We start from the raw sequence: 20,797 nt of genomic DNA on the forward strand, positions 1-20,797 counted from the left end.
TCAGTTGAAGTTTTCTTTTAATGAAAGACCCAAGAAGAAGCTCCTTTGTTACAGTACATAACATATGGCTCTTAGGATATCAGGGAGTCAAATGTTTACACCAGTGCTGAACTGTTACTGGCAGGTGAACAGTGAAGCAGTATTTCCTTTACTGGCATTGAGACTGTAATACATTTTGACATGCAGTAAGCTCTTTGGTAGACTTAATCTTTCAGTGGAATTACAGAATTTGCGAAGTAAAGTAGTAGTAAAATAATTTCATGTAAAATTTGAGCGTAGTACTTCTCACCCATAAGCTATTTATACAGACTTCAGGGGAAAAAAGTCAATCCTAGTAAACTTTTAAAATATTGCCTCACAACTTCCCAATTAACTTCTATATTCAGACACACACACAAAAATGTAAATGAAATAAAGTGATAATGAACTTGTAAAATATGTTCCATTATTTTTCTAGTAATTGGGCAATGGAAAGTAATCCGAAGAGCATATGATTCTTTGAAATCCTGGACGGCTACTGCTTTCTCTTCTCCATCGCGCCCCCCCACCCCAAGTACCTCTCTAAGGCATCATTTTAGAACGGCTACCTAACACATCTTAAGTACGTGAATAACAACAGCAATAGTTTTCAACCACTACTAACATCATAATGTCCTCAAGACTTTGCCATACCGTATGTGAAGCGTGTGGGTGCAGAAAGGTGACCAAAGTAAATCACTCTACTATAAAAAAGAAAAACGCATGATGGGGAAAGGCGTATCCAATGATTTTGAACTTTCATGACATCGAGGCTCAATATATATAATGCCACAGAATTTCAGTGTTGGTTTGGTGTGAAAACTGATGCTCCTTCCCTCTGTCCAGTGAGTTCTCTTCCATCAAGAGGTATATTTCTGGAGTGGTTTGTAGTTTGATTTTAAAATCAGAAACTTGTTCCCACTGTGGATCCGGTATGGAAGCATCTTAATATTCTTTGGGTGACTTAGAAGATTAGTGTCATAATCACGTAATTACATATGGGGTTATTTCACTTATGCCACCTGCACTGCTACAGTTCCAAACCCATCCTGGAGAGATTTACAATAAATAAAGCAACTGAATTTCTCTCACAGGTGGGTTCTAACTTCAGAAGACTTTATGCTCCTAAAGCTGCCACTGGGATCCAGAGTTCATGGCAACGACGGCCCCTCTCGAACGGTCCTTTCACACGACAGTTTGGACGGGAGTGACGCACTGTGCAGGAGAACTGGCTCTCTCAGAGGATGAGGTTGATCGGTTGGAAATCTCTCTCTGTAGTTCCTCTACTTTCTTCTGGAGCTCCGCTCGTTTAGCAAGAAGCTCTTTATATCTGTTGTGAATGGGCTCCTACAAGACAAAAACATTGTCAAATCATTCAGCCAGGCAATCGTAAGCGAACCCGAGTCAAATCATTCCAGTATACAGGTCTTTCCCTGAATGCTGCAGGCTGCACGTTCTCAGCTGTGGGGCCACGCCCACCTTTCCAGCATATGGGCGAGAATTAGCTGGACCCTGACGACACCGGTGCCCCCCCCAACTGTTTCCGGTGCCCCCAACTGTTTCCACAGAATACCCTGAAACTGGCACTTACTAATACAACAGAGAAGTAATAAGAAAACCTATAGGCCAAAATTCAAGATCTCCTATCATTTAGTTGTAGAGTTTCAGTCTTTTAAGCAGTTCTAAGTAGTATGTATATATTCCGTAACCTGCTTCAAAATGGACCAGAATTGTGTCAGGCTTTTTTCCTAAAGCCATTTCCTCAAACCTATTAAAATGGCCTAGAAGATATCCAGTCCAGCACACTCACTTTACAGAGGAGGGAAGAAAAGACAAGTGTCTCCTCCAGGACCACATGAGCAAACTCGGTAAGAGTCCAGTATACTGATGACCCACCCGCACTCCCCCATGTAGTGCTTTTTCTACTACCCAATTATAACTATTAACAGGAAAAAGGCAGGTTTTAAATATACCCAATTTTTCTAGTTGCTTTGAAGTTGACAAAGCTAACGGATACAGCTGAATGGATGAAAACCCCCACTGACTATATTAAGAGCATATACCTGCGGCTTCATCCGTGGATTCCACCTGACATAATATCCCACCCAGAGCTCTAGGTGGCGCATGCTGGCTACTGGATAAAGGACATGATTGGAATAGCTCCCATAGAGAGGATTAGTGAAGTCTTCTAGCTGGCTGTTTATATAAGACCACAGTGACACCGTCCTTTTAGGAAGATTCTGTAAGAAGGAAATATAGGTAGTTTTGATGATTAAAATCTCTCTAGAGGGAGGGAACAGGGACACTTTAGTGAGAAGCCCTGCTTACATTAAAATCAGAGGGTACTGGGAAACCCTGCAATTCATGAGAAAGTTAGACAAGCCCCATACCAGCAATTCCACTCTTAGGTATATACCGAGAGAACAGAATCACAGGCACACAAAACCCTGGACACAGACGTCCAAATCCACATTATTCACTATAACAGCCAATGGGAAGAAACAATCCAAAGTCCATCAACTGATGAACGGATAAAAATGTGGCACATTTATATGATGGAATAATATTTGGCCATGACAAGGAATAAAGTATTGCTGCCCACTACACACTGAACCTTGAAAACACACTAAGTGAAAGATGCCAGACACAGAGGCCTCATTGTGAATGAGTCCATTTATATGATGTATCCAGAAGAGGCAAGTCCAGAGATCAGGGTGCGCCAGGGACTAGGAGAAGAGACTGGGGAGTAGCCACAAATGGGTACAGGGTTCCTTTTCAAGGTTCTCAAGTCAGTGATGCTGATACTTGTACGACTCTGTAGATGTTCTGAAAAGTACTTAAATTTTCATTTTAATTTTATGGACTACAAATTATCTCCCCCCAAAAAGTTTCTTTTTCAAAAATCAAGATAGAGTTAAATTCTATTCAAGGCTCCCAAGAGAGGAGAAGGATCTCTGGAATCTGGGTATTTTTAATTAGCTAACATTTGGTAAGTTCTTGAGTGGTCCCCATGCACGGGAATACTGACTGCATGCTGGACACTGAAGATACGGTGTAACAAAATTTTTAATATCCGTCTTCAAGGAGCTTACGGTCTACTACACGGCAGTCACTGTAGTGCTTTGTAGTTTATTTTAGTTAACTCTCACACAATAGTATTTTCCCTAATTTACCGAAGCAGAAATTAACCTGCCCAGGGTTGCACAGTAAGGGAGAGATCCAAGATCTCAACCCAGGCAGCCCGGCTCCAGAGCAAGCACTCTGCCACGATGCTTTAGAGAAGAGCATGAATAAACTCGTTTACAACCACATTTTTAGAGTGAAGTGATGCAGAAGGAGACACCAAGATGATTTGGAATTTCATACACAGGACAGATGTATTTTGAGGAAGTCAGAAGTAAAATTTGAAATGTAACCCTCAGTTTCCTCTAAAGAATCCCGACCACTTAACAGTGATTATCTCTGGTGAAGTGGGGCAACATACACTTTCTACATAGTATCTCTTCAGTGTTTGGATGTTTTACAGTATTGTTTTACAATTAAAAAAAAAAAAAAAAAAAAAAAAAAAAAAACCTGAGATGGCTCATATGTATGCAGAAGGCATCTGGGGATTTGAGCTGTCCGTTCATTCATATGTATATTTTTTGCTAACAGCATTTTTCTGTACCTGCTTGGAAGGATTTCCATCCTGTAGGGACTAACGAGTAGCACTAGTGCTCCGAAGATTACACAGAACTTCAGTTCAGGCACTACTTTTACCCATAAACTCACCTGACAGCTAGCTGGTACCTTCCGCCTTGTAACAGAGGTACTTGAAAACTAAATCAGGTTCAGATATATGGACCTTAACAACATGTGAAAGAAAATATGGCCAAAGACATCATCCCAAAGAACTGTTAAGTTGAAATCTATCAGAGAATCCACCCTAGTCTAGGAAACATCACACATACTGGGAGTAAAGGGGGGAGGGTCATGGCTCATATTTTACCTCTTTTCCTCTCTGCTGTTCGCTGTTACAGAGGAATGTTCCAAATAAACAGCTATATAGATGGTCCAAAATGGTGATGAGAAAATATTCATTGAATTCAAATGCTGTAGGAAACTGCGAATTGAATATCATAAACAAAAATAAAATTAGCACATCTTTTTCAAGCATATTCATCCCCACATATGGGTAGATAATTTGTAACACTTCCTAAAATTAGGTAAAACAATATTCAGAACTAGATATTTCTAATCCATTATGGCATTATCTGCTTTACCACTTTACCACTTTTCTGAGATTTCTCCCCAAATCTCCTTTTCTTGTGTGTGAATGGTCTGATCTTGGTGTTTCTGTATCCCCTGGGTCTGTTATTCCTAAACTTGTGGAGTAATGAATTTTGCCTTTGGCAATTTTGGCAGCTCTAAACATCTAAACCTATTTTTCCATTACAATTACTTGGGGTGGGGGGTGGGGGCGCCTGGGTGGCTCAGTCAGTTGGGAACCCGACTTCGGCTCAGGTCACGATCTTGCAGTTCACGAGTTCAAGTCCCGCATCTGGCTCTATGCTGACAGCTCAGAGCCTGGAGTCTGCTTTGGATTCTGTGTCTCCCTCTCTCTCTGCTCCTTCCCTGCTTATGCTCTGTCTGTCTCTCAGAAATAAACATTAAAAAGAAAATTTTTTTAATAAAAATTTTTTTAAAATAAAAACGAAATTACTAGGGGAGCTGGGTGGCTCAGTGGGTTAAGCATCCAACTTCGGCTCAGATCATGATCTCGCAGTTTGTGAATTCGAGCCCCACGTCAGGCTCTGTGCTAAGAGCTCGGAGCCTGGAGCCTGCTTTGGATTCTGTGTCTCCCTGTCCTTCTCCCTCTGCCCCTGCCCCGCTCATGCCTCTGTCTGTCTCTCTCAAAAGTAAATAAACATTAAAATTTTTTTTTAAATAAGCATATTTTTCCATTAAAATTACTTAAAATAGGATTTTATTTTGCTAGAGTTACCTAGCCTATTCATTTCTTTACCTCTACCGTTCTTAGCAATGTATAGATGAGCTTCTGGGTAAATATATTGCCATGACTTAACTACTTGTGCAAAATGAGGGAGGAAACCTCTTGGGTTATTATTGATTCTTCTGGCTGAAGTGCTAATGGATCAAACTGTCAAGTTTTATTGCTATCTGCAAATGATATTCTTTAACTTACCGAGAAATCTTACAAGAATTTCCATTTTACATGAAATGTAGGATAATCATTGACCAAATCTCCCAATTCTGGATGGCTTAAAAGAAAGATGGAAGAATGACTTTCCTAGATAAGTTACCTGTCTTGTCATTTGCCAGACACAGTCAATAAACTGAAGAAAAACAGGCGATCGGTCTGCGTCTGCGTGGTTCTTATCTCCATGGCCAAGTCTCTGAAGGAGAAAGAGCAAAATGAAATACTGAATGAGCTTGTGGGACTTTTCTTTTTCATGGAAATAATTTTATTTTCCAATAAAAGTAATACTGGCTCAATATTCTTTAAGGTTCAAACTCTTTTAAAAAGAGTCACAGCAAGGAAAATAGAAATCACTCATAATTTTACCAGATAGAAGTCTCTATTACCATTATGATGTACAAACTGCCAGATTATTTTCTGACATGCTTGTCACAGGAATACAACATTGTTTAATAAATGAGACCCAAATCTAAACAGTTAGTAATAGAGACAGCAGCAGTCAGATCTCAGAACCTGATGTTTCGTCCCAGAGATTTAATATTCCCTAAATATTAACAGTCACTTGTACAAAAGCCTCAGGAAGCAACCTCCTCCTTTAACACTTCTGGCCAGTGTGTGATACTCTGCTGTATCTTAGGTCTCATCCGTCTTTATCAAGAAGAATCACGTTAACACAAACTTTCGAAAACCTTTAAAGAATGCTTGACATCTACCTTCCAAGCATGTACTCACCTGCTTTCTGTTGTTATTTTTTTTTTTTTTTTCTCTCTTCTAAGGACCTTTGCCCTAGATGACTGAAACAGACCTCTATACTCCAAAGCAGGGATTCTAAAAATATGGTCCATAGATTTCTAGGGCTCACGTGGGGAGCTGGGGAACTCTGTGAGGTCCAAACTATTTTCATAATGATACTAAGACATTATTTGCCTCTTTCAGTGCATTGACGTTTGTAGTAATGGTGCAAAAGCAATGAAGGATAAAACTTCGGGGACTTTAGGGGAAATGAAGCAAGGCACTGCGGTCAAGCTGCACTAGCAGTGTTATATTCCCCCTTGCCACACACTTGCCGTTAAGTGAAAGGGGAAAAAGCCAGTTTCCCTGATGAAGCAGTAAAAGTTAAGCTTATTGAATCTCTCCCCTTGGGGCGCCTGGGTGGCTCAATAGGTTGAGCGTCCGACTTCGGCTCAGGTCACGATCTCACAGTTCACGAGTTCAGGCCCCGCATCAGGCTCTGTGCTGACAGCTCAGGACCTGGAGCCTGCTTCGGATTCTGTGTCTCCCTCTCTCTCTGCCCTCCCCTGCTTGTGCTCTGTCTCTCTCTCTGTCAAAAATAAATAAACATTAAAAATTTTTTTTAAAAAATCTCTCCCCTTAAGGACAGTTGTTTTGTTTTGTTTTTAACGTCCTGTGTAACAAAGTGGAAAATACGCATGATGTTCTTTTAGTGTAAATTGAAGTTGATGATACAAACACTACTTTTTCATGGAACGTCATTTTAACTTGAAGGAACAACTAATATATGAACTATGGTTATTAAGACTTGAATATCCCACAGACATTTATTTTAAATGTACAAAATGAATGCGTCATTTCAAGAAAAACGATGACCAGGGGCGCCTGGGTGGCTCAGTCGGTTAAGCGTCCGACTTCAGCTCAGGTCACGATCTCGCAGTCCGTGAGTGAGTTCGAGCCCCGCGTCTGGCTCTATGCTGATAGCTCAGAGCCTGGAGCCTGCTTCAGATTCTGTGTCTCCCTCTCTCTGACCCTCCCCCGTTCATGCTCTGTCTCTCTCTGTCTCAAAAGTAAATAAATGTTAAAAAAAAATTAAAAAAAAAAAGAAAAACGATGACAAAATTCAAGCTTTGAGCGCAAATTAGATTTGTGGAAAACTACCTGCCACAATAAGTTTAATGCTATACAAACTTTGCTGATAAAATCATTGGTGATATTAACAAATGGGATATTATGATATTATGTAATGAAATTCATTAACATTGGAAGAGCTGGATAAGTCAGTAAGCCAGTACTTTCCAGAGAACCAATACATGATGTTACAGAATCACGCATGGGTAAAAGAAAAAATGTATTCCAAGTACAAGACAGACCAATGGAATTTAATGGAACAAACAGTGAAAACCTCATGGATTTAGTTTTGGACTCCACATCACAAGGATCATAGAAGAAATTAGCAGTTGTTAAATTTTGGCATAGTATTAGAGAATATCCAGGGGCGCCTGGGTGGCTCTGTAGGTTAAGCACTAACAGCGCAGAGCCTGCTTGGGATGCTTTTTCTACCTGTCTCTCTGCCCCTCCCCTGCTCTCGTGCACGCATGTGCTCTCACTCGAAATAAACATTAAAAAAAAAAAAAAAAAGAATATCCACAATTCCCTATAAAAATCTATGAGGACACTCTCTGATTCTGAACCTACATATCTCTGTGTGGTTTTCCTCAAAAGTCAGATTTTCCTCACTGCCTTCAAGCAACAGCAACATTGCAGAAAACTGAATGCTGAAGTAGTTGTGAAATTCAGCCATCTTCTAATAAGCCAGACCTGAAGGAAATTTGCAAAAGATGTAAAACAATGCCACTCTTTGCAATAAATTCTTTTGTTGTTGTTTCGGAAAATATAGTTAGTTTTCTTTAAAATGTTATTTAGGTTGGGAGCACCTGGCTGGCTCAGTCCACGGAGTCTGTATCTTGGTCTCAGGGTTGTGAGTCGAGCCCCATATGGGGTGTAGAGAGTGAAAATAAAGTAATAAATAAATAAATAAATAAATAAATAAATAAATAAATAAATAAATAAATAAAATCATCTAGGATAACATATAGTAGTACCACGGTTTGATGTTTGTGTACCCCAAAATTCATGCTGAGATCATAATGCCCAATGTAATGGCAGGAGTCATTTGTCTGGGAGCTCCTAGTCATAAGGGTAGAACTCCAGTAAGTGGGATTAGCACTCTTATCAAAAGCCCCCAGGAATGCCTGGGTGGCTCAGTCAGTTGAATGTCTGACTTCATTTTGGCTCCAGTCGTGACCTCATAGTTGGTTCGTGGGATCAAGCCCATGTTGAGCTCTGTGCTTTCAGTGCAGAGCCTGCTTGGGATTCTCTGTCTCTGTCTCTCTCTGTCTCTCTGTCTCTCTCTCTCAAAATAAGTAAATTTTAAATGGTTAAGCATCTGCCTTTGGCTCAGCTCATGATCTCACAGTTCACAAGTTCGAGCCCTGCATCAGGCTCTCTGCCGTCAGTGCAGGGCCTGCTCCGGATCCTCTGTCCCCCTCTCTCTCTGCCCTTCCCCACCTCGTGCATGCATGTACACATGTACACATACACTCTCTCTCAAAAACAATTAAAAAAAAAAAAAACAAACTTAAAAAAAAAAAAAGACCCCACAGATGTTCCTAGCTCTCTTTACCATGTGAGGTCACCATGAGAGGCTGACAACCTACAACCTAGAATAGAACCTTCAATGGACCCAAACTATGCTGGCACCCTGGTCTTGGATATCTAGCCTTCATGAATGTGAGAAATAAATTTCTGTTGAAATTTGCAACCCACCCAGTTTGTGGTATTATGTTACAGAAGCCCAAGCAGACTAAGACAATTTATCATTTCTTTAATTAATATTTAAACATTTTTAAAATTTTTAATTTCTATAATGGCAGCAAATATTGGTAGTTATAAACCATATATGCAAAGTTCTTAGGAGTCATCAATAACTGTTAACAATGGAAAGAGGTCCTGAAATTGAAAAGTTTGAGAAGCATCACCCTACATTAACAAGGTGTGCGTATCCTCTTTACCAGCTGTCCCTTAATTGTCAAATTCTGCTTTCAGAAAAACTATGGGCAAAAAATGGAGTAGGAATCCAGAGTTAGCAATTTAGGAATCCACAGAAAATTCCAACAGTCTGAAATGTTTACTATTTTGGTCACATTTATATGAACATGGGCAGCTTTGGCTGATTAAAACTTCATTCTTTAGGGGCGCCTGGGTGGCTCAGTCGGTTGAGCGTCTGACTTCAGCTCAGGTCATGATCTCACAGTCCATGAGTTCGAGCCCCACGTCGGGCTCTGTGCTGACAGCTCAGAGCCTGGAGCGTGCTTCCAATTCTGTGCTCCCTCTCTCTCTGCCCCTAACCCACTCATGATCTGTCTCTCTCTGTCTCAAAAATAAATAAAAACATTTAAAAAAAAAAAAAAAAACTTCATTCTTTGAAGTAAGAGGGGATTTTTTTTCCCATTTTTTTTTCATGGTAAGTATATTTTAGAGAGAACTGAAAAATGTAAGCCATCTGAAAAGATACTCCAGATGCCCAATTTTATTTAACAGTTCAAGTTCAAAAGAGCTGACTACCCTTAAATGTCTGTTTCTTTCAAGTTACAGGTCAATCTTGAACAACACAGGCTGAACAGCACAGGTTCACTGACGTGGATTTTTTTTATAGTACTGTAAGTGTATTTTCTCTTCCTTACAATTTTCTTCATAACATTTTCTTTTCTCTAGCTTACTTTCAGAATACAGTATATAATACCTACAACATACAAAAAAATGTGTTGATTGATTACATTATCAGTAAGGCTCCCTTCCGGTCAACCATAGGCTATATAAGGAGTTAAGTTTTGGGGAAGAATCAACAGTTATATGTGGATTTTTGACTGCACCCCAACCCCTGCACTGTGCATTGTGCAAGGGTCATCTGTATTTATAAACACTGCTGGGACACCCTGGTAACCACAGAATAGTAAAGGTTAACATTAGAGACAGTGTCTGGGCAAACATCTTTCAGAAAGTCTTTCATCTAATCTAGAAAATGCTGCCAGGAACTAAGCTCTCAGTGGCTTCAACACCTCTGACAATCTAACTCTCCTCTCCGTGACTCTCTTAACTCCTCCCACCCCCTTAAACTCCACTCTTGCCAAACTCAATCCCACCTAGACTTTTCCCCACCTTGTTTCTCTTTTTTGGGAAAGTATTCCTACTGCTCACTCTCTAAGTTCTATGATTACAACTAACACAGATAAGCAATACAAGAGAACCAAGGCCTACCAGGTTACTGTTCCCAACTTTTCGGATTGCAAATTTAGTCTTTAACAGAAACACAGCTAAAAACCACTTGAATGTTTATTTAATTAACAGGTACAGGAATTGAATCCAAAGTATAATGTAACAGAAAAGCAGATTTGAAAGCTTAGTATCCTTTGAAAGGGCTATAATAACCCCATTCCTCTGCTTCGGGAACTGTGATTAGTTCTGGGTACCACACTTGAAGTAAGGCATGATCAAAGTCCAGAGGACAACTTGAGTGAAGAGGGGATTAAGATGGGAGAAGATTGAGGAAAAAAAAAGAAAAAAGAATGTTTAGCCAGAAGAATTGAAATTTATGCATGAAGTGGGCAGAGAGCTATTTCCAAATACTTGAAGGGCTATCTTATTTGGATAAACAGTTATATTTGTTCTTGTCTTCAAAGGGGAATGTAAGAGAATGGGAAGGAAATTTTAGTTCACTATGAGGAAGAACTTTCTAGTGGGTATACTTTCTAGAGTGAGACCAGATAGCCTGAGGAAGAGACTGCTGATTTCTGGAGGTGTTAATGAAGAAACTAAATAATCATTTCATGGGGATACCACAGAAGACATTCAACAATGAATGTCTGGCCTCTGAGGTCTTGCCAACTCAGATCTGAAACCAACAAAAACATCAAAATAAATGTGGAGGCAAATAGAGGGCACAAAAATTTGTCATTTCTATAAAACTAACTATAATACTCTCCATATATATGGTCATTACAGTGTCAGTACTTGAAGAAGGATAATCAAAAAGCTGTTTTATTCCCAACTCTGAGTGAAAGTTTTATTTTTTTCTCTGATACTTCTTTTGGTCCCAGCCTGATTTTTTTTTTTTTTTTTTTTTAAGACCCTGTTCCTGTGTGAGCACTGCTACTTTGAAGTATTCTTAAATTAAGAATAATAATTAGGGGCACCTGGGTGGCTCAGTTAAGTGTCTGACTTTGGCTCAGGTCATGATCTCGCCGTTCCCAAGTTCAAGCCCCACTTGCTTCAGATTCTGTGTCTCCCTCTCTCTCTGTCCTCCCTGCTCACACTCTGTCTCACTCTCAAAAATAAGCATTAAAAAAAAAATTTTTAAAGAATAATAATTAAACAATTCTTGGCTTCTTTTACATCTACAGGAAAGATTAGAAGTGCCTTGTAATTCCATAACCATTCATGCCAAACCGAACTGCATTTAATGGTAGAGACACCTTGTGGAAGTCAACGCATGGCATCTAATGTTTCCCCTGGTAGTGATCACAGAAGGGACCGAACCAGACACCAGACCTACACAGCCAAGAGAGGACATCCTAATGCTTTCCAAAACTAACAAAGTTCCCTCTAGAAGTTTATCCGTTTAGTATAAAGGGGTAAGTTTTAGATGAGTATCTAATGAATAAAAGGCATTGTTTTCACATGCCATATGAGAAATGCCTGTGATAGATAGATCAAGTCAAGGTTCCTTACTCACAAGCTGAAATCGATGTCCAAAGCTTAGCCATTCTTTTTCCACAAGGACTTCAAAGCCTCGGATGCTTCGATAGTAGCCATCTAACATGAGCATGGCAAGGGAAGTTAGCTGAGCTGTTCGGTCCCATCCGTCGCTGCAGTGCACAACCACAGACGTCTTTCCTGACTCTACTTTGTCAGCGATCCTAAGAGCCCCTGCAAGAATAAGCTGCAAAACAGATTTTTTTTAAGGAAATTTTTAACAAAGTAAGTACTTCCTTCTTTAAAATTAACTAACACAGTTTTACTACAGATGATTATCTCAATAATATGTGGAGAAAAAACACCAGTCCCTTCCTAAAAAGAATTCTTATAAGTGGAAGAATATCTATAACATTTTGCCTTTAGAACTAGAAAAACATCATATATGCAGGCTATTAATCTGCACAATGAAAGAGCCAAATGAAGGGTGCCTTTGGGTTCTATACAAATCAACAGTATGAGTGAGAGAAAAGAAGGATTAAATTGTAAGAGGTCCATTTCTAAGAATCTTCAAATATTCCAACATCATCTATTTAAATAAAAATAATTTGCCAAATGAAGTCCTATACATTACTTAAACAGTGCTTACTTCACCAAATTAGAATAGCTATGAAAGCAATAATATTGGATCTCTCTTAATGTATTCTATAGCTCCTATAGCTTTGACTTTACCGGTTTGATGTATGTCACAGCGCTTACAGCAAGCACAGTATAAAACTTTAGAGTAAGCTACCTTTCTGTATCAGGCAATAAAAATAGTCTCTAATTTTCATGAGGTCAAACTGGCCTTCAGTTTTGTCCGAATTTTAGAGATTCTAATGTGAGTACAAGTCTGCTCCTTAACACGAAAAATCTCCTTTCCCTTTATTTCATCATATTAATATGTACGTGCCTATAGAAGTCTGCATTTTCTGAAAACTGCTCAGCAGATCAATATATTACTATGTCAACTTAAATGGTATTTAAAATAATTTCAGTTATTTTTAAAAATATGCAGACACTGCAAAAGAATTACCTCTTCTGAAGTTGATCTTGAGTTAAAACCAAAAAGAAAGACAACAGTATAATGTCCTTTAAAATGGTGGGTAGAATTCTGGGAGGCGGTGGTAAGAGGGAAAGAATAGATTACAACAGAACCAGATGCACAGTATAGGAAACTAATTCACTCAAGCAACACACCTTAGAAGTAGTTCTAATCATCAAAGCAGCTAGCAATTTTTCAGTGTATAGAAAGACACTTTCACCTTAATTTCAATTGTATGAAAAGTGACAAACAGACAAAAGGACAGAGAAAGTCTTTGCTGGATTTTCCACAATAATACAAGAAATAACAACATACACCTAACCTTAATATGTTCAAGCCAGTGAGTAGATTCCAAGTTAGACAACCAGTGAGTCTCCTCAATGTTAGGGTACACTATCTCCTTAAGTTTTCGTAATGATTCTCTCATAACATGAATATTGTGGATATCCAGAAAAACGAGTTCTGCATTTTGATACGCATCTTCACTTTCATAACCTCCACCCTTTGCCTGGGAAAAAAAGCACACACCACAGGAATTCATAAATTAGTGTACACCCATTGTATGTAAACATACATCGAAAAGTGCCGCAGAATATCCAATAGCATGAAAGAGGACACACGTTATTAATGAATAGGAAAACTCCATGGGAAAATTTCAATGGCTTGGGACATCTTAACACAACTACTCTTTGCTACATGTTCTTTATAAAACAGGAAGATACACTCTTACCGTGACTTCCTTATACAGCTGTTGTAAAAATTAAATGTGATTACATATATGAAGATCAACATTTTAAGTTTTATTTTTTGAGAGAGTGAGTGTGCAAGCAGGGGAGGGGGAGAGGGAGATGGATAGGGAGAGAGGGAGGGAGAGTGGGAGAGTGGGAGAGAGGGAGAGAGGGAGGGGGAGAGGGAGAGAGAGAGAGAGAGAGAGAGAGAGAGAGAGAGAGAGAGAATCCTAAGCAGGCTTGATGCTCAGTGTGGAGCCCGGCATGGAGCTCAATGTCACAAACTGTGAGATCATGACCTGAAATCAAAAGTCAGATGCTTAACCAACTGAGCCACCCAGGCACCCTGATACTTAAGCATTTTAAAGCACTAATTTTTTCCTACCTACATTTCAAGTTCTACTCAAACATAATTTATTACATTAGACTGAAATCACCAGCTCCATGTGCAGGGACAACATCTATCTAGTTTCTTACTGGACCATGCTTCTCCACCTCCCTTCCTCTTCACCTCATTTAATCTGAATATTTGTAAAATGCTTTGCAATCGTAATGACTTGCCTCTATTTTAGCCACATAATTATTTTTAAGAAAAAAGATGGAACAAGTATAAAAGCACAGAATACCAGAATAAATTACTATCTCTACCCTCAAATACTTAAATCTACATCTGCAGAACAGACTGAGAAATATTTGGTCTTAAAAATAAGCTGTGGCTGGAAAGAACTTAATTCTTCTGGACTGAATCTTTCTCTGTTTTTTAAATAAAGTATTCTATCTCCTACCTCTCATGTATAAAAATCAACTTCTTAGAGAACTCATGGAAAAACATGAGAAAAATATTAGAATGGCCACTGTAGTTATATAAAATTAAGTGATCATATGACTCACACCATTGAAAACAACAAAACTCACGAACTCATAACCAACAACAAATTAGGGAAAAAAACACAGAAGGTCAAGTTTCCTTTCTGACACTAGATAGTCTGGGAAATAGTTTGGATTCAAGACTGGCACAAGTACAAAGTTAACAGTGTTTCGGCAGGGACCTATTAACAAGGATTACTCCTGGAGAGTGGAAACACAACAGGTCAGGGGTAAGAGAGACAGACTTTCAATTCAAATTGGTTACAACATAGGGGCGCCTGGGTGGCTCAGTCGGTTAAGTGTCCGACTTCAGCTCAGGTCACGATCTCGTGGTCCGTGAGTTCAAGCCCCGTGTCAGACTCTGGGCTGATGGCTCGGAGCCTGGAGCCTGCTTCCAATTCTGTGTCTCCCTCTCTCTCTGCCCCTCCCCCGTTCATGCTCTGTCTCTCTCTCTCTCTCTCTCTCTCTCTCTCTCAAAAATAAATAAACATTAAAAAAAAAAAAAATTAAAAAAAAAAAAAAAAAAAAAAACAAATTGGTTACAACATATTCTGGAAAGATGGTAGTGGAAACTACACAGAACCAGTCACAAAAACAAACAGAATGAAAATGCTCTGGAATCAGATAGTTGTAGAACTTTGTGAATATACTAAAAATATTTGAATACACACTTAAAAAGAGTGCATTTTATGGCATGTGCATTACATTTCAATAAAATCAACAATTAAAAAAAAAAAAACACAGCAACCAGATAGTAAAACTAAAACCACACAAATCATTTAAAACAGAAATGGGTACAAGGCATTCGGTGAAACTTCAATACCACCAAGAGCCACAAGAGCTGAATGCTGTCAATGAACCTGTGGGAAGCAGCAGAGGGAGTAATGGATATAAGATGGACTGGAGAACAGGAGAACTTTATACCTTATACACTGAATCTCTTATACACAAACGAGCCTTATACTTTTTAGTGTTTATTCTGCTTCTGGTTTTGGCCTTCGTCTTCTGGCACTACAGGACAGCCCAACAGGTCAATCTCGGAAGTGTAAACCAGGAAGGGTTCTGTCCATACTAACAGCTGGGGAGTCTAACGGATCTATAGCAGATCTGAAGGGGCCAAACCAATGTAACGCTTATGCATTCCCCTAACAGTCCAGCCAGGGACCACTTCTGCTAAGTACATAATCAAAGGTGAGCAGGACAGAGACAAAGGAAGAGAAGGTCCAGACAAAACAAGACCAAGGAAGAGAATATCTTTCTGATAAAAGAATGGGGGGAGGGTGCTTGGTGGGAGAGACAGGACAGAGCCAGGAAATCTCAGAAAGTAAGACTTCATACTTTTTAATGCTACATGCAAAAATCACAAGAGGCAGCTCAGTGAAATGAACTCTTCTAACCTCTGAGTACACCTACCTTGAGCCATGCCCTCTAACTGAACAACCATCCCAATAGTTCAGGAAAACTAATTTCACCTAAGAATGAGAGCTAGAAAAGGATCAAGGTCAAGTCGCACAGACGCTTTCCTAAAAAGAGAATGAGCAGCACTCATAACACATCCAACGAAAATGTCCCACAAAACTGAAATTTCTCTTCTCAAGCAACCTAAATACATTAAAAAATAACACCAGGCATGAAAAACAAAGTAAGTTGGAATTAGAAAACTCAAAAATGAAAAAATAAATAACCTAAATAAAAAGTTAAATGAAATTAAATTAAAAAAAAAAAAAAAGAAAACTCAAAAATGGAGTGAAAAAATTTGGGAACATATTAGATATAAGAGTAAAACATCAGGAAGACTAAAGAAGAAGAAACAAACATAGCAGACATCAAGTTAAAAGAAATAGAGAAAAGGAAAATATTTACAACCAAAATGAAATTAGAAAGACATAAGAAAGAATCAAGAGTAAGTGACAAATGATGAAGAAAGGCAAGGAGGAGCTAACACAGAAGTCCTGAAGAAAAAAGTCAAAACAAGGAAACAGAATACTAAGAACTAAGATTTTAAAAAAATTGCAAGAATATAGACCCAGAACACACAACATGAAACAATAGTCTGGCAATAACTGCACTTCAAAGAAAAGGAAAAAAAGTCCTTTGAATGTCCAAGTAAAAAAGAGGGACTTAGAAGGTAAAGAAACTTAATTTATCATTAGCCTTTGAAACTTTATGCCAAAAGAAAATAAGCAACATATTTAAGAAACTCAAGAAAATCACATGTGAGCCAGGGGTTTTATGTCCAGCCAAACTGACTTTCAAACATAAAGGACACAAGCTCTGATTACCATGCAAATACTCAGAATATGGTTCCCATGAGCCCCTGCTGAAATATTTGGAGGGGAACTTTAGACAGTAATAATTAATAATAATAATAGTAATAGTAATAATGATAATGTCTAGAAAGACATCCATATACGAATTGGTTGTGAGCACAAAACTTAGAGCTGCTTGTCGAAGTCAGAGGTAAAAGGGAGAGTATGTGTTCAAAAGGGAGAATGTGTCAAGGCTATATGTGCTGACAATGTAAAGAAATATAATGTATTCGTAAAGTGGGGTGAATGGGGAGAGCAAATGAGAAAAAATAAACTTTCCAGTAAGTACTGGTGATGGTGGGATTAGTATTGTTATTCTGGGACTGGGAGGATAAAGGAAACAAGTAGTTAGGGAACATAGATATCATTCCCTGTGTCTCTGAGAACCAGGATTCCCAGTATGGAAGAAACGAGACACACATGTAATTGAGAAGAAGCTATGTAAACAATGTTTGGCACTGAATTGAAATTGAAAGCACCAGTATGAATTTAGGAGGTACTTTATCTTTAAAATTATGTAAATATTTCCTAACTCTATTCACTGAAAAGACCTCGAAACAGGACACACCCAGTAAGCAAATATCCTCAGCATCCTGGTTTGTGATACCATTTCGTACTAACAGAAACGAGAACTTCTTGGAGAAATACTTGTTCTAAGTCTGGGGCAGGTGATGTACAAGACTTCCTGATGAGTCTGGCATATCACCTCACACCAGATAGTGAAGATTATTAGGGTTATGTCAAAAGAACTCAGGAGGTAACTTGAAAAGCCTCCCCCTGACCAAAGATGAGAAATTTAAACTTCAAAAAAATATTTTCTGGGGCACCTGGGTGACTCAGTCGGTTAAGCGTCCGACTTCAGCTCAGGTCATGATCTTGCGGTTTGTGAGTTCAAGCCCCGCGTCGGGCTCTGTGCTGACAGCTCAAAGCCTGGAGCCTGCTTCAGATGCTGTGTTTCCTTCTCTCTCTGCCCCTCCCCTGCTCATGCTCTGTCTCTGTCTCAAAAATAAATAAAACATTTAAAAATATATATATATTTTCTGCAATGGATTAGAAAATGTTGAATGTGTTTAAATACATACATTCATAATGATACTTTAAAAAATTAGTCACCTTCATGGGATGATAGCAAGTTCATTACTAGGAAAACTGGCTAATAAGAAAGAACCAAGTATTTATCCTGGCTTTCTTACATAAACTAGATTGCTGGTTAACCAAAATATAGACAATAGGAAGTGTTTCTTTATAGAGAGAGTTCAACTAACAGCTGAAAAAGAAATCATGAAATTAAAATACCACCATTTTGCAAATCCAGTGAGTTAATCTGTCTAGGCGCTGAGCAGAAAACAGTTGCTAATACCCCCAAAGGAGAATCAGCCACAAATGATGTGCCTCCCTCCTGATATACCCCCTATAGCCTTGCCAAAGGTGTTGAACCTGGATCTGAATAAACCTCTAAATTCATGTGAAAGAAATTCAAAGGACAGAAAAAAAGTTGAACCATACCATAATGCAACAGCAAAATCTGGACTATGGGAAACTACAGATAAAATGTCAAGAAAAGAAAGAGATGGGCAAGGGGTAGACTACAGATAAAGAGAGACTTAAAAGACACATCAAATACAGGGTGCCTGTGTGGCTCAGACGGTTAAGTGTCTGACTTCTGATTTTGGCTCAGCTCATGATATCATGGTTTGTGAGTTTGAGCCCCCATATCAGGCTCCACACCATCAGCATGGGATTCTCATTCTCTCCCTCTCTCTCTGCCCCCACCCCCTGCTCACACTCCCTACCCCCACCCCCACCGCCTCTCTCTAAAATAAATAAAATTAGGAAGAAAAAAAAAAAAAAAGATCAAATGCCGTATTAAAACAACAAGGCTGGGGGCGCCTGGGTGGCTCAGTTGGTTAAGCATCCAACTTCTACTCAGGTCATGATTTCACGGTTCATGGGTTCGAGCTCCACATTGGGCTCTGTGCTGACAGCTCTGAGCCTGGAGCCTGCTTCAGATTCTGTTTCTCCCTCTCTCTCTGCCTCTCCCCTGCTTACTCCGTCTCTCTCTCTCAAAAATAAACATAAAAAAAGTAAAAATTTTAAATTTAAAAACAAGGCTAAACCATAGTCTAGGGGTATACACTTTGATAATAACATAAAGAAATGCAACAAGACGATTATTATAAAAGTTAGGATAATGGTTACTTTTAGTAGGATTAGAAGGTGAACTGGATTGGAGCAGGGCACTCATGGAAGACTTCGTGGCTGGCAAAGGTTTAATTCCTGACCTGCGTCATGACTGCAAGAGGACTTGTCATATTCACAGTGATTAAGCTACAGAGAATATTCTTACAGCTCAGGTAAAAAATATTTGTTGCAACAAGGATGTACACTTTTTCAAATTAAAAAGGAGGTAGTAGGTGGGGAAACTGGGTGAAGGGAGTCAAAAGGTACAAACTTCTACTTAAAAGATAAGTTCTGGGGATGTGATGTAAAACATGATGACTATGGTTAACAATCTCATATTGTATATTTGAAAGTTGCTAAGAAAATACACTTTACAAGTTCTCATCACAAGGAAAAAGATACTTGTAACTATATGAGATGATGGATGTTAACTAAACTTACTGTGGTGATCATTTCATAATATATGTAACATAGCAAATCATTATAGTGCATACTTTAAACTTGTGCAATGTTCTATATCAATTATATCTCAGTAAAACTGGCGGGGCAGTGGGGAGAAGACATTAGGCTGGTAAACTGAATCAACTTTCCCAAAGAATGTTGATAATATGTAACAAAACTCTTTAAAAATGCACAGTTTAAATTTTGATATGGTAATTATATACCTAGGATACTCTTTTAAGGAAATAAAGATGCAAACAAAAGATATTTATGTCAGCTATATTTAAAATACTAAATCAGGGGCTCCTGGGTGGCTCAGTGGGTTGAGCGTCCGACTTCGGCTCAGGTCATGATCTCACAGTCCGTGAGTTCAAGCCCTGCGTCGGGCTCTGTGCTGACAGCTCAGGACCTGTAGCCTGTTTCAGATTCTGTGTCTCCCTCTCTCTCTGACCCTCCCCCATTCATGCTCTGTCTCTCTCTGTCTCAAAAATAAATAAACGTTAAAAAAAAAATTAAAAAAAAAACAAAAAAATAAAATACTAAATCAGTACTTGAACACCTAATATTAGAAACACGATCAAATGAATGGCACAGCTATAATGAGTATTACATTATTTTTCAAGAATATTTAACTAGAGAAAATAGTTCCTATAATATTAAGAGGAAAAACAAAGAAACAAAACAATCAACATATAAATGCACAAAAAAAAATTAGGGAGTAAAATATATTAAAGTATTAGTGGATATGGTGATTTTTATTTCTTTTTTCTAGGCCTGCCTAGTTTTTCCATACTATCTATTATATATTTTATAACCAGCAAAATGTACCAATAAATAAAATATATCAGTCTTTAAAAAAAGAGGGGATTTTCCATATGAAATCTGTATCAGAATAATTAAAAAAAATAAGATATGGAATATAACAGTCTGCTTTACCACCTTTTCTGCATTATATTTCTCTCTCCTTTCTCCTCTCATGCTAGAAAACATACTAAGTCTCCCTCCTGCTAATTCAGAGTAAAGTTTTGGAAGGGGAACGAACAAGTAATTACTAGAACAATATATGCTAGTGCCTGTCCTGCAGCCTTCATGTACACATTATCTCATTTCTCTTTTGAGGGGAAATATTTAAAGTTTAATAGAGAATTCCTGGAATTCACAATGCCCTCGAAATACTAAACAGGATGGAAATAATTAGGCACATGCACCATAATTTAATTAAAGGACAATCATCCCAGCGTTGTTTATAAAGGCAAAAAACAAAAAACAAAAAACCAAACCCAGAAATGACCTAAATATCCAACAACAGTTGATACTGTTAGTTACTGTACCATTAAAATCATGTTATAGATAAATGTTTATTGGCATAGAAAGATACAGTGTCAATGTTTTTAAAAGGAAGGTATAATTATCCCACTATTTCAAGTGTACATGTGCATGCGTATACTCATAGGTCTGGAGGTACAACCAATGTTTAACGGTG

At 38.5% G+C, this 20,797-nt stretch overlaps 1 protein-coding gene across 3 annotated transcripts in view; it reads right to left on the reverse strand.

The window, feature by feature from the left end:
* MTMR2 (myotubularin related protein 2) overlaps positions 1-20,797 on the reverse strand; it is a 117,590-nt gene continuing 96,793 nt past the window's right edge. For all 3 annotated transcript variants that reach the window (XM_060605301.3, XM_060605302.3, XM_060605303.3), the window contains 6 exons: positions 13,111-13,296; positions 11,745-11,951; positions 5,322-5,414; positions 4,007-4,120; positions 2,082-2,258; positions 1-1,365 (listed from right to left, as the gene is read on the reverse strand). In XM_060605301.3, the coding sequence (XP_060461284.1) occupies positions 1,204-1,365; positions 2,082-2,258; positions 4,007-4,120; positions 5,322-5,414; positions 11,745-11,951; positions 13,111-13,296 (939 nt within the window). In that variant the 3' untranslated portion in view covers positions 1-1,203. The remainder of the gene's footprint in view (positions 1,366-2,081; positions 2,259-4,006; positions 4,121-5,321; positions 5,415-11,744; positions 11,952-13,110; positions 13,297-20,797) is intronic.

This window comes from Panthera onca, chromosome D1 (genome assembly GCF_046562875.1).
Source record: "Panthera onca isolate mPanOnc1 chromosome D1, mPanOnc1 haplotype 2, whole genome shotgun sequence".
In the NCBI taxonomy this organism is placed as follows: Eukaryota; Metazoa; Chordata; class Mammalia; order Carnivora; family Felidae; genus Panthera; species Panthera onca.